The 13,864-nt window shown below is 47.0% G+C and overlaps 1 protein-coding gene across 2 annotated transcripts in view; it reads left to right on the top strand.

Annotated features, from left to right (window-relative positions):
- Nucleotides 1–470: 470 nt before the first annotated feature.
- LOC117047269 (glypican-5-like) overlaps nt 471–13,864 on the top strand; it is a 374,186-nt gene continuing 360,792 nt past the window's right edge. For both annotated transcript variants that reach the window (XM_033150213.1, XM_033150212.1), the window contains exon 1: nt 471–756. In XM_033150213.1, the coding sequence (XP_033006104.1) occupies nt 564–756 (193 nt within the window). In that variant the 5' untranslated portion in view covers nt 471–563. The remainder of the gene's footprint in view (nt 757–13,864) is intronic.

Raw genomic sequence — 13,864 nt, 5'->3', positions numbered from 1 at the left:
GTGCGAGGAGGGCTGGGCCGCCAGGACCACGACCACCTCCCGCCAGACGCGTTCATTGGAAGTAGAGCCGCTTGGAGGACGAAGAGGAGGAGGAGGAGGAGGGTAGGGGGAAAGGCACGTTTCGAAGTCGAACGTTAGCGTTTTCCCCGGGGTTGGACCGCCTTTGCGAGCGTTCCACGGTTCGAACGCTGAGTGGGGAAAGGAAAGGGAAACCCCCACGCTCGCAGGCTCTCAACGTTCGGAGGCTGGAACGTTGCCGCTCTCAGCGTTCGGCAGGCAGCGTGCAGCGCACCGTCTCGAGCGGGGCTCCTTCCTTTTAAATCTCACTCCACCGCCCACCCCCTTCCTCAACTCGCAACTTTGCCCAGTGCAACTTTGCTCATAGCTTGCTGGGCGGCGGTGCCACCCACTTCCACCCGATTCCTTTTCTTTCCCCCCCACCCCCCACCCCCCACCCCCCGCGCGTCCACCCACACTTCCCTTGTGTTTGTTCTGATTGACTTTTTCTGGGGACGTGCTGGGCGTCCCTGGCTTTATCTCCGTCTCTGGTGGGGAATGTGGAAATGGCCGGTGACAGGAGCCATGGGGTCTTCTTGTGCCGGCGACGCTTCGGGCTCCTGCTGCTGGCGACGGCGGCGGCCGGACTGTGCGGCGGGGTCTCCGGAGTGAAGAATCCCAGCTGCCACGAAGTGAGGACGGCGTTTCAGATCCGCCAGATCGGCCCCCTCAAGCTGGTGCCCGATGTTCCCACAGCCGGTCAGTATCCACACATGCAACCCCTTCTCTTCCCCTTTAGACCAGCGGTCTCCCAAGGCTTCCCCGTGGGGGTGGGGGGTTGTGACGCTGGTTCCTTGCCCTGCTTAGGGCACCTGGGAATGGTTACAAGAGCTGGAGGTAGGTCCGCCTTTTGACAGAGCAGGGCGGCTCGGGAAGAGGTGCTAGAGCGCGCGCGGGGGGGGGGGGACCGAGGGAGTTGAAATGGACGCGGCGGCAGTTGAAGGAGCGGTCAATGGGCCATGGGCAGAATGGCCCCCCGGGGCTGCTTCGAGCGTCTGCTGCAACTTGGTTTGCTCAGGCTGAGCTGTTGCTCGGACCCAACGCTTAGAGAGGAGGTCCTAGCAATTCCCTGGAAATTCTTTTGATTTCCCCCACTTTGACCCTGGAGGTTGTGGGTGGTGGGGACTGGGGGCTCTTGGTGACCCGTCTGTTTGGCGTACACCCCTCCAACACAACCCTCGTACTGATAAGAACATGAGGGCAAGCAGGTGGGCAGAGGTGGCTGGCTGATTGCTGGTGGGAGGAACACGGGAGGGGCAGGATTGAGACCTGTGGCACCGCAGAGAGAAAGAGAGGAGAGAGTGAGAGTGCAGGTGTCTGTCCCCAAGAACCTTGGGAACTGTAGTTTGTATGGGTGTTGGGAATTGTAGTACAGTGGGGGGAATCTACAGTTCCCAGGATTTTTGGATGTGTGGGTGGGATGTGCTTTAAATGTAGGGCATGCACACAACCCTGGTGTACAAGAGAGTAAAAGCAGGGAAATTGTGCAAGGTGCCTCATTTTTTTTGCTTGTTTACTTCTGGGTGTTTGTGTGCGGTGGTGGGGTTTGGGTACAGCAAGTTGAGTCCTCACTGCTGCGCTACCAAGTGGAGGCAGTGACTCACTCACTTACTCAGGATGACCCTGCTAGGCTTAATCCTTCCCACCCTGTTGCCCAAGGAGAGAGTTCTAAGTTGAGCCTCAGAGGGAGACAGTGGGCTAGTGAAAAGTAGTGCATTGCTGCTCTTTGCAACCATCATTTGCCCTGTCTTCTCCTCTACCACGCTGCTCCTGCATGGTTGGATGAAGCAAGCAATGGCTTCAAGAACTAATTGCCACCTGCCTCCCTCTCTCTGGGAGTCTCTCACCTGCTCCCTTGCCTACTTCTTTTAGTGGCAGCCTGCTAGGGAAAGTTGTGCACTGGTGAATGGACAGGAGAATCAGGCAGACATTTCTTGCATGAGGACCCAACTTCTCGCTTGCTCACCTACACTCTCTTGTCTGGTGCTGTGGCAGGTGGACGGGGGTTAGGCCTGCCTGTGCCACCTTAGAGAGAGGGCGACCCAGTGGGCATGAGGCTTTTCATAGAATTAGAAGGAGCCCATAGGGTCATTTAACCCAACCCCCTGGCAATGCAGGTATCAGTCCAGCCCTACCCAGAGAAGTGAGTGGAGGCAGTAGCTGCTCCTGCAAGGCCTGCACCTCCCCACCATTGATCCTAGAAGAGAGAGAGGGTAAGTGGCCCAAGGCTGGGCCCAATGCCATTTCCTCTGGCTCACCTGCATTTCCTGACCAGGGTGACAGAGTTGGTGGGTGAATTACTGGAGCCAGAGGTGAATGCTCCTTGCAGCCACCACTCACTTTTGTCTACTTTGGGGTGGGGGCAGTGTAGTGACAGTTCCATTGCACCACCTTCCTTTTAAGTCTGAGTGAGATGTGATGGTTTGTGTGGCACAGAGCGGACCCTGCCAAACCTTTTGGGGGCTGCTAGCTTTCAGCACCAGCTGGTCCATCCAGTGGCCCCTTCTGTGGCTCTGTGCCATGGGCCGCTGCCCCAAAAGTGCAGGCCATCAAAGCTTTCATGGATGCTTCAGCTGAGATTCCTGCATCACAGGGGGTTGGTCTGGATGACCCTCGGGTCCCTTCCAGCTCTACAATTCTATGAAAGCGGCCTGTTCATAGCAGCACCCCGAAAATGCTGACTGGTTGTTGTATGAGTTCTAAATGTACAACAACACAGGCCCCATGGGAATGTAGGCAAGGATTTGGCCCCATGGGAATGTAGGCAAGGATTAGGCAGGAAACCCCCAACCCCCTTAGCTGCTGTGTTGTATAAGGCTATCGGGGAGCACAGTTTGGCTAAAATGTGTGTGTTGGGTGGAGGATGTTGTAGGGCATGCTGTGTTGTAGGGCATGCTGATTTCATTAAAGCCCCCTCCCCCACCTTTCTTCCAATAATTTGAGTATTGTCCAGAACTCACAGAAATGAAAAATAGTCTTCCTGTAAATCAGGTTAATGGAAGGGAGGGTGACTCAAGCCAGAGGCACAATAGAAGTCTAACTGAATATGTACCCCGTCTGTCTGCTCCATGTTCTGTACTTCCTAGGAACTTAATATAGCTCCTATTGTAGCCAAGCACTGTGCTGGTCAGTCTCTGTGCCCAGAGCCAGGTTGTTAGCAAATCTCTTCACCAGGCATATAAAAATGAATCTATTGCAGCAGCAAATTAGATTGCTGGGATATTTGGTCCAAGGAGAGAGAGAGAGAGAGAGAATATCTCTCCTAACAGGCAGCTTAGAAACTGCAGATGCAAAAGATCTCTAGGTGCAAGCCTACCAAGTTCTTGGAGGTATGCCAAGAAAGAATTTAACCCAGACCACTTTGTTGCAAGACTCATGCAAAGTGGAAAAAATTTTATAGCATCAGTTTTAGTTCGGTCACAGGTGGACCACAATAAAGCACATTTAGCAGGGAAGTCAAAAGGAAAGTTTTCTTGTAATTAAAAGTAGCAGCTCTGCCTTTCACTACAGTAATTGTCTGTACATATATCAAACACAGCTTTTGCTGAAATTGATACTGCGTCGTGTACTATTCATTTTAGTGTATTATTCCCTCTCTTCTTAAATTTATTTTATGGGAGTGGAATCTGAAGACAGGAATCGCCTCCCCCATTCCACCCCAAAGTTTCTTATATGAAAGAACTTTTAAATAATTCAATTAACAGTGACTCCTGAGTAAGTTTTGCTTCCCTCCCCTGGCCCTCTTCATTTAGCAGGTGTTGCTTTCTTCAGCAGAGACTGGACAATATATTGTACTTTACTGCACCAATGCAAAGGGGTAGTCAACTTACTGTAGGGTTGCTCTGTTCCTGGAAGGGAGATAGATGGTGGTAGTTTTGGGGGTCACTCTCACATACCCGGTAAATATGGTGCAGAAAGCGTGAACTGGACTAGATGCAGCCCAATGCAGATGTGGGGGGTGGGGTGGAGATAGCTTCTAAACATGTGTGCATGCACACTCACTCTCACACTTGCATGCACAGTCCCTCACAGAATGGTGGGACATCGTTTCCAGAGTGAGAGAATAGGACTGCATGGTAAAGCTATCAATGCCACCCAAATTCCATTGTTTTCAATTAACCTTTCTCCCAGGTGAGTGAGTATAGGATTGCAGCCCTACTGTCCTATCCTTTTTGTTTTGTAGGATTGCATAAGCCCTTCATGCTCGAGTACTTCTGCGCAGTGCTCAAAATCTTTTAAATGGTCTGATAGTGACTAGAGGGAAGGGGAGTGCTCTTCACTGAGATGTCACAGGTACTATCCAATAGGTACCCGTGGCACTCTTGCAACCAACTTTTTATGCTGTGCACACTAGTGGGGTCATGGAAGACTGCCTTTTCTGAAAATGTTATTGTCTGAATGCTCATAAGATGTATTCTCCACCCCACCCAAATTGCTCTAGTTCAGGAAAACAAAATTGAAAATTCTTTCCAGTAGCACCTTAGAGACCAACTGAGTTTGTTCTTGGTATGAGCTTTCGTGTGCATGCACACTTCTTCAGATACCTGCACGGCTACCCATCTGTATCTAGTTCAGGAAGTCATTAAGGTGTTCAACAAATGTTTAAAATACTCACTTTGCCTCTTCTACTCTGAAGCATCTGTTGCTTGCTATTGTCTTGGGCTGGATATACAGTAGTAACTTGAGCAGGCCATTTGTCTTGTGTGGCAACTTCTTACCTAAGAGCCTCGAAATTTAGTGACAATTAGAGATTTATTCTGACGGAATTGCGGAAACGTTTCTGCCTTCTCAAGTATGTTGAGGGGGAGGCAACCAGAGCAAAGGGGCAAATTTGCAATCTGAGCAATGTGGTTAATGTTATGTGTGCTGAGACTCTTATTCTGATCAGCGCCTGTACACCTGTGCCTTGGATAATGGCAACCAACACACTGTGGGGCAGTAATGAGACTTCTACTTTGGGTTGCAGGAAGTTGATGTCCTGATACCCAATATCAAGTTTGCTTGCTGGACTTGCGCAAATCATTACCTCTGAGTCTAACCCTCATGCCAAATTATAAAAGTGATCAATGACTAGATTTCTCAACATTTCAAGTTTTTATATTTAAAGCAGTCATGACAGGAGACTTCAAGCTGGATTGAAGTATTTGTGTTTGGGAGTGGGGGGGGGCAGGGCATTGTTTTAAGCTTATCTTCCTTGCAGGATTCCTGAACAAAATTGTACCCTCCCTGGCTGCTATTTGACCCATGGATGGTGGGGAAATAAAGGTACCTGTAGCCCTGCATGGGTCTCCTGACAACAGTGAGGACTGAAGGTAAATGGTACAGGGAGCAAAGGGTTAAGCCAGGGGTCGCCAATTTTTTTTGCCACAGGCCGGTCCACTGTCCCTCAGACCTTGTGGCGGGCCAGAGAAGCGGCAACGGGGGGGGGGGGGGCTGGAAGGAAGAGGCGAGGGGGGCAAATAGTCCTCCTCCCCAGCCCCAGCCGCTGCACTTACCTTCCCTGGGGCTGCCGCCGCAGGAGAGAGGCTGCTTAAAATGGCGCTCAGCCCAGCCCCCTTCCTGATCTAGGCAGGGTGGGGAGAAGCCAGGAGGAGGGAGGGAGGCGGCGGCACGGTGTGCGTGAGGGAGGGGAGGGATGGAATGGCGCAGGGGGGGAAATGGCGCAGCCCAAACGAACAGATGAACCATGCCGATCCACGGACAGTCCACGGGCCGGATCCTGAAGGCCATTGGGCCTGATCCGGCCCGCGGACCTTAGTTTGCTGATCCCTGGGTTAAGCCTTCCTCTTCCAGCGCTACTGCTCAGATCAGAAGCAGAGAACCCTATCGCTGCTTCAAAGTTTTTTTTTTTTTTTTTAAAGGACACTGCAAGATTCAGTTGTGTCTCTCCCGTGTAATTTTGGTCTTTTCCTTTAAAGGGCTGAAATAATGCTTTGTGCTCCTTGGAGAGAATAAGATACATTAAGCACAGTGCTGGAAACATGAGGTGGACATATTGAGGGGAGTGCTAATGCATATTCTTGACCCCTCATTCTGCCTCCATCTCTCCAGTAAATAAAAAATTGTGGCTTTGTACATCCTTTTTCCTTTTGTTGATCTTGCTGGACAAGATGCCAGAGATATCTTCTGCATATCCAAAGTCATTTGATTTGGTCATTTAATCATTTACTTTAAATATATACTCTTATGAAACTGCAGGTTATTACAACAATCCTCCCAATGTTTTTATCTGTTTGCAATTTATCAGTATATATTCAATAAGCCATTTCCATTCTTTTATAAAAAGTTTGTTATCTTGACTTCTTATTCTTCTGGTAAGTTTCGCCATTTCCGCATATACTGGGTACCATAAGTTTTTGTATCCATTCTTCCTTTACTGGGACTTCTGCTTCTTTCCACCCAAAGTCTTGGCATTGTTGTTTTCTTTTTTTCTTTCATAAAATGTATACACTGCTTGATTGTAAATAAATAAATAAATAAATAAATAAATAAAATCTCAAAACAGTTTACAAAAATATAGCACAATAAAATCAAGAGGAATTTTACAACCCTACCTTAAAACATACAAAATATAAAATACTAAAACGGATTAAAATTACCCCAACTTTCTAAGCATCTGGGTAGGCTCATCTAAACAAGAATGCTTTTAACGGGCACTGAAAAGAGTAAAGTGAAAGTTCCGGCTTGATCTCAATAGGCAGGGAGTTCCAAAGTGTAGGTACTGCCACACTAAATGACCGATTTCTTTCAAATGCAGAATGGGTATTATGCAGCAGCTGAAGTAGCACCAATTATGCTGATCAAAGCGGTCAAGTGAGCGCATGGTGGGGTAAAGTGATCTCGTGAACTGGTCCCCAGTTGTTAAGGCCTTTATATACAAATAGTAACACCTTGAACCTGGCCCAGTGGCAAATCGACAACCAGGGCCGATCTCTAAGCACAGGTGTTATATGCTGACAAGGCCTCACACCTGTCAGCAATCACGCTGCAGCATTCTGCACTAACTGCAGCTTCCGGATCAAGTGCAAAGGAAGCCCTACATAGAGTTCGTTGTAGTAATCCAGTCTTGAAGTAACCAACACAGGCCAGGCTTTCCCGGTCCAGGAATGGGCATATTTCCCGAACCAGTCACAGTTGGTAAAAGGCACTTCTAGCCACTGAGGCTATCTGACCAATTTCTCATTGCATTTTAAGCTATTTTAAGCCATAGCGTAGGTTCCATTGAACTGAGTGGGCTTACTTCTGAGCAGACATGCATGGGATTGGACTTTTAGTGTTATTGTCCAAGTGTCTCAGAGGGATTCTTAAATCCTGTAATAAAAAGTATGCAGGGCTAGAATGCTGCTTTTATAGTATGTCTTGAGTTATTTTTCCTCCCCCCACCCCACTTTTTTTTGTCTTGTTTCTGGCAGCGTTGTTGTAGGCATTTATTTTATATATTAGCCTTTTTATGATGCCAATCATGTCTCAGCCTGGGAATACGTGATGGGAAAATGACACAATGCCTTTGAGCATTTGCAGAGTGCCTTTCTGTTTGCCCTGGAATAACCACTGGGATTAGGATGTTTTACACTTTGTCGACCTTACAGGAAACTTTACAGGAAAAGTTACTTTATAACTCAAGATTAAAGAGGCCACTTCAGATTTGCTTCAGGTGTATTGATCGACATACAAATGCTAAGTTTATAAATACTCTGCTGACAAATGCCAGCAGTTGAAAGCATATACGTCTCTCTACCTCCCACTGCTCCCTGACTTGAGAAGTTGGCTGTTTGTCCCTCAAAACATAACTGCCTTTGATTCCATTATCAACTTCTGTTGCCAAGCCCATGTTGCTTCAACTTAACTTTGCGGCACAACAAATATATAGCCTTTCCTCTCTGCCTCTTCTGCAAAAACTCTGGTTCATGCCCTCTTCATCTCTTGCCCTGACTACTGTGTGATGCACCCCGTCTCTCTCTAGCTTTCTGCTGTCAAAACCATCCACCTCTCTGATAACTCTGACCCATATAACACCTCTCTTTAAATCTCTATTCCCACTTCTCATCTCTTCTTAATGCATCCAGCGCTCCTCCTCCTCCTTTTCAAAGGCTTCTGAAACCATGTCATATTTATCTGCTCTCATAGCCCAATAATCTCTATGCTGACCTCCACTCCTTCAGCTCTTCCCCCCTCAGCTGTCCAAAGGACTCTGACCTTTTGTGGCTCCTTTGGCTTGGACCTACCCTCTAGAACACACACACACTCACACATTTGCCTAATGCCGTTTTCTCTTACGTGCTTCCAATCCCTCTTTAAAACCCACATTTTCCATGGAGCCTTTTGTTGTCCAGAGGTGACTCACTGGGACCCTGCAGATGTTGCTGGACTGTAACTCCTACCATCTCTGGCTAGTGACCATGCTGGCAGGGGGAAGGGCCATAGGGTATCTGCTTCAGGGGCAATAAGTACCAAATTGAATCCTTAGTACCTCCAGATGTAAGACAGAGTCCTGTACTCTTTCCGATGAGTCCAGTAACATCTGGAGGACCAGAGGAGAGCCACCCTTACATAGTGCCTCCAATATGTACTTTTGTTGTTGTTGTTCAGTCGTTCAGTCGTGTCCAACTCTTCGTGACCCCATGGACCAGAGCACGCCAGGCACGCCTGTTCTCCACTGCCTCTCGCAGTTTGGCCAAACTCATGTTAGTAGCTTCGAGAACACTGTCCAACCATCTCATCCTCTGTCGTCCCCTTCTCCTTGTGCCCTCCATCTTTCCCAACATCAGGGTCTTTCCCAGGGAGTCTTCCCTTGTCATGAGGTGGCCAAAGTACTGGAGCCTCAACTTCAGGATCTGTCCTTCTAGTGAGCACTCAGGGCTGATTTCTTTAAGAATGGATAGGTTTGTACTTACACCTGTGCAAATGCATAGACAGCAAATGTGGCTTCCCTATTTACTCTCTCACACACACCCCATCCCCATTCCTCTTTTTGTCTCCCCTGTGTCACATTATAGTCTTTTGGGCAGAAACATGTCCTCTTGTACTCTGTAAATCACCCATGCCTGTTGATGGCACTACATGAATTGATGGTGATGATCACAGTTGTTGTTTCCAGTCTCCAAAAATTAATGTGCAAAAAGAAGTCTTTCTTTCTACCCCCCCCCCAAATGGAGACCAAGATGTGTGCTGCTTCCTTTGGCAGATGAATATCAGGCAGGAGCCAGCTTTCCTACTCGCTCCTCTTCCTGTCTGCCACTTCACAATTCTTTTGGATGGCGCTCATGAAATAAGAAGCCCCCATATGCTCCAGACCCCCCAGCATGAAAGGACCCACCTACTGCGGCTTTATATTTTGCAGAAGCTGGAGAGACAGCAGAACTCTGAATTACGCTAGGCTTTTAAAAACCGCTATAGAGTGTCACTTTTTTCTTGTGGTTACAGAAATAAAGGAACTCTTAGTAGGTTATTGGAAGTGGGGAGGGGAGAATCTATTTGTTTCTGTTTTGCTGCACTGCTCCAAATACTGTAGACAAAACACTGGAAAACAAGGGTTGTGTTCTGAAGGCAGAGGTAGGAGTATGCTTGCTAAGCCTCCCTTATCCTGGTCTCCTTAACTTTATTAAAAATAAATAAATCAGGCATTGTCCCTTATTATGGATGCACTTATGGCTGGGTCTGCCTTGTACCGCAGTGGTCAGCCTTTATGGCTGTGGTGGAATTTGGAACCCGTTTGAGGATTATCTGTGATGGTGGCTGGATTAGTGCTCTGTGGAGTTTGTGGTGTGAAGCATGGGCTGAATTAGGGTAGCCAGATGAAAAAGCAGGTCAAATATATGCACCTTTAATAGCTGTGTCAAAGAAGGAATGCCATCAGGCATAGCTGGCACGACAAGCTAGACGTGCTCAGATTTCCTCTTCTGCACAACTTACCTGGTTCACAAGCTACTGTTCTTTGTTCACCTTTGCACACAAAAACCCAATTCTGCTCTGCAGGTATTTGATCTTCCACCCTTTTCTGGGTACAGCTGTGGTGCAAGCGGGAACTTATCCGTGAACGTTTCCAACAGTTATAGTTGGCTAGTCTTCCATGGTGTACAACTGTTGATGCTTTTCAGAGGAATCTTGTTTTCTTCCTGCCTCGTTAGAAGCATGCTGCTAGCTCCCTTGAAAATAACAAGCTTCTTTCCCAGAAAACAACAAACAGCTACAGATGTGGAAAAGTTAATACGCTTTTAAACTTTGGCTGACATGCTCTTTAATTAAGGATAGGAAGGAATGTACAAAAAAAGGTGATATTGATCCTCAGCACTGCGCATTAAGTGTTTCCCAGGCTCTTAATATTTGTTAGGCAGCTGTGCCTTTTATCCTGTGCCTTCTTAATTGAGTCTTAAACCCTTTCTGTAAGTTCTTAATTTGGTGTGGTAGTGGGGTTTCCCCCCTTGTTATGAAGCTTATATGAATCTTATATTGATAGACCACATCAAGAAACTGATGGAAACTTCTGTCCTTCTAATTACTTCATTAATGTAGGAAAGCATCTATCTGTATGCTTGGAGACATTAAGCCTTTGTGCACCAGGTACTGAGAATCGTAAGTGGGAATGTGTTGTTGCACTCAGGTTGTCATTGCAGGCTTCCCATAGGAACTGAGAACAGGATGCTGGGCTAGATGACTAGGGTTGCCATATTTCAAAAAGTGAATATCCGGACACAAAAGTTGGGGGGGGGGGGTTGGCAAAATTTTAAAAATGGAGCTATTTTTAATGCAATTCACCAAAATCTACACTTCTGGCATGGGCTACCCTGCCTTTGACCTGATCTAGCAGGGTCCTCCTTACATTTTTAAGCAGTTTCTCGAATCTCAATAGGAGTCTCCAGGAGTATATACGAGTTTTATCTTGATGTGCTCCATAAGGAAATCAAAAGTATATATTGATTAAAACATGAAAGAGCCTGCATGTTGCTAAATGCACCTATGGATTTATTAAAGGTGCAATGCGATAGGTGCCTGTATGCTTTTTCACCTGTGGGGTGGATGTCGGATTTTGTCTGTGGTGAGAGGAAGGGCGCTAAGCAGTTCCTCCATTGCCGATAGAAGTAGCCAGCGGCAGCTTTTTGTTTTTTGCTTTTAAAAAGATGCATATGGGATGACTGGCACGCATCTGCCTTGTAACATTTAGGTTGGCCCTCAGTCAAGAAATGATGGGAAGACAACTGAAGGACATAATGACAAGGCCACGCCATTGACTTAGCAACAAATGTGGTACACAAACTTCCTATTGATTTCACAAGAGTTTAAAGGGGGCCCATTGTTTGCAAACTGGAAGCTCATGCTGTAAACATTTTCCTGCAAATATGGCAACATTAATATGCTCACGCAGCAAGAAGCTTGTTGCGAGGATATATTGAGGGTGGGTAAAATAGAAAACAGTACACAGAGTTCTTCCCACCCACAGCAATGGGGGGGGGGAATAGCAGAGAAATAAAAGGGAATAAATCTTATGACGAATGAAGGTGCTCAGTAGGGAGTGGAATGATGTTATAAGAATCAGAGAATCTGCAGAAAATAGAGCACTGCCTTGGAAAATCTGATATGCATATTTGCAGGCCTGCCTGGAACTTGTCTCATGCTAATCTTTTTTTGTTTTTAAATTATTTTTTTAATATCTCAAAGCTGTGTAGAGTCAGGAGCCAGATCTTCAGCTGGAATAAGCCAATTATGTCTGCCTAAGTAATTGTCTAATAACCTCCACATTCTTTCCTGTGGAGAGATGAGGATATTGGACTGTATGATGTAATGCACCTACTGTATTCTGATGCTTGGAGAAGGGTTGCCACAATGTGAAATGTTGCAGGTCCATTTATTCGGAAATGTTCTGTTCTTATTGATAACATTTTTAATAACATGCATATTCATCTATATAAAAGCAAAGGTGAGGGAACCTGTGGCCTTTCAGATGTTGTTGCCTCCAACCAGACATTTAGAGGACATCTGAAGGCAGCCCTGTTTAGGGAAGCTTTTAATGTGTGATATTTTAATGTACAGTGGTGCCTCGCAAGACGAAAATAATTGGTTCTGCGAGTGTTGTCGTATAGCGAATTTTTCGTCTTGCCAAGCACCAATGGGAGAATAGCGGTTTGACGGAAAAATTTTTTCGTCTTGCAAAGCAAGCCCATTGAAAAATTTGTCTTGCGAGACAGCCTTCCACTAGCGAATGCCTTTCGTCTAGCGAGGCATTCGTCTAGTGAGGCATTCGTCTATTGGGGCACCACTGTATTTGACTTTTGTTGGAAGCTGCCCAGAGTGGCTGGGGAAATCCAGCCAGATAGGCGGGCTACAAATAATAAATGTTGTTGTTGTTGTTGAACTCTAACTCAGTCCCAGTCAGCATTGCCAGTGGTTGTGGGCGATTGGAGTAGCAATACAATAACATCTGCAGGGGCACAGGATCCCCTCCCTTGATAGGTCCAAATGGTCCCATGTGATCTTGATCCTATGCAGCTACAGAGCTAATAATAATAATAATAATAATAATAATAATAATAATAATATTATTATTTATACCCCGCCCATCTGGCTGGGTTTCCCCAGCCACTCTGGGCGGCTTCCAACAAAATATTAAAATACAACATTACAAGCTTCCCTAAACAGGGCTGCCTTCAGATGTCTTCTAAAAGTCTAGTAGTTGTTTTTCTCTTTGACATCTGGTGGGAGGGCATTCCACAGGGCGGGTGCCACTACCGAGAAGGCCCTCTGCCTGGTTCCCTGTAACCTCACTTCTCGCAGCAAGGGAAGCGCCAGAAGGCCCTCGGAATTGGACCTCAGTGTCTGGGCAAAATGATGGGGGTGGAGACGTTTCTTCAGGTATAGGACCGAGGCCATTTAGGGCTTTAAAGGTCAGCACCAACACTTTGAATTGTGCTCGGAAACGTACTGGGAGCCAATGTAGGTCTTTCATGACCAGTGTTATGTGGTCTCGGCACCCCTGCCTCTTTTGCTCCATTCAATACCGTTGTTGTGGTGCCCCCTGTGGTGCCAGCACCCGGTGCAGCCAAACAAGCCACACAACCCAAGACTGCCTCTGCTCCCGAGTAAAATCTCAGGTTGAAGAGCAAGGAGATAGGGTTTGCCATTCACTCTATGCTTCCTCCATGTTCATCAGGGCATCAAGCGCAGTCAGGATGTTTTTCTGACTGGCCAGTGCCACTCTGCTCCCTTCTCCCAGTCTCCACCCTCTGGTTCCACTACATAACATGCCTTAGCTTTCAGACAGGATGTCATCCAATGTCTATCTTTCTCCAGGGGAAGAGCAACCACTGGATACAACACTCTGTTTACTGTATCTTTGGGTCTGAGCTTTCGGAGCAGGCCTGGCCCAAGCCATTAGGCAGAGTGAGACTGCCACCTCAAGAAGCAGAGACTGGAGGCAGTGCCCCCCCCCAGCCATTCTCTTCTCTTGAAGAAATGTGTGCCATGTGGCCCTTAAGCTTACCAGCTTCCTTCCAGCTGCTGGAGAATACTATTCTGTCCACAGAATTCAATTGCCAGTCCAGTCACCTTCTGTATGTAGAATGGAGAGGGGGCGCCATCTTGCCTGCCTCAGGCTTGGGCTCAGAAGCATTCTGGCCTAGCAACTCCATCACAGTTCAGGAACCACGGGTTTAAAATCCCTGTGTTTTCAGGATTACAGGTTCAAAATGCCTGCTCCATTCTGAAACCTTCTGGGTGGTGGTGATTTAAATGAGTCTCTTAGGTGATATGCCTCACAGGATATTTATGAGGCTAAAATGGCTGCTGGGAGGAAATAAATGCTCAGTTCAGAATG

This window comes from Lacerta agilis, chromosome 5, assembly GCF_009819535.1.
Source record: "Lacerta agilis isolate rLacAgi1 chromosome 5, rLacAgi1.pri, whole genome shotgun sequence".
NCBI lineage: Eukaryota > Metazoa > Chordata > Lepidosauria > Squamata > Lacertidae > Lacerta > Lacerta agilis.
This window is presented reverse-complemented; position numbering and strand designations above follow the sequence as displayed.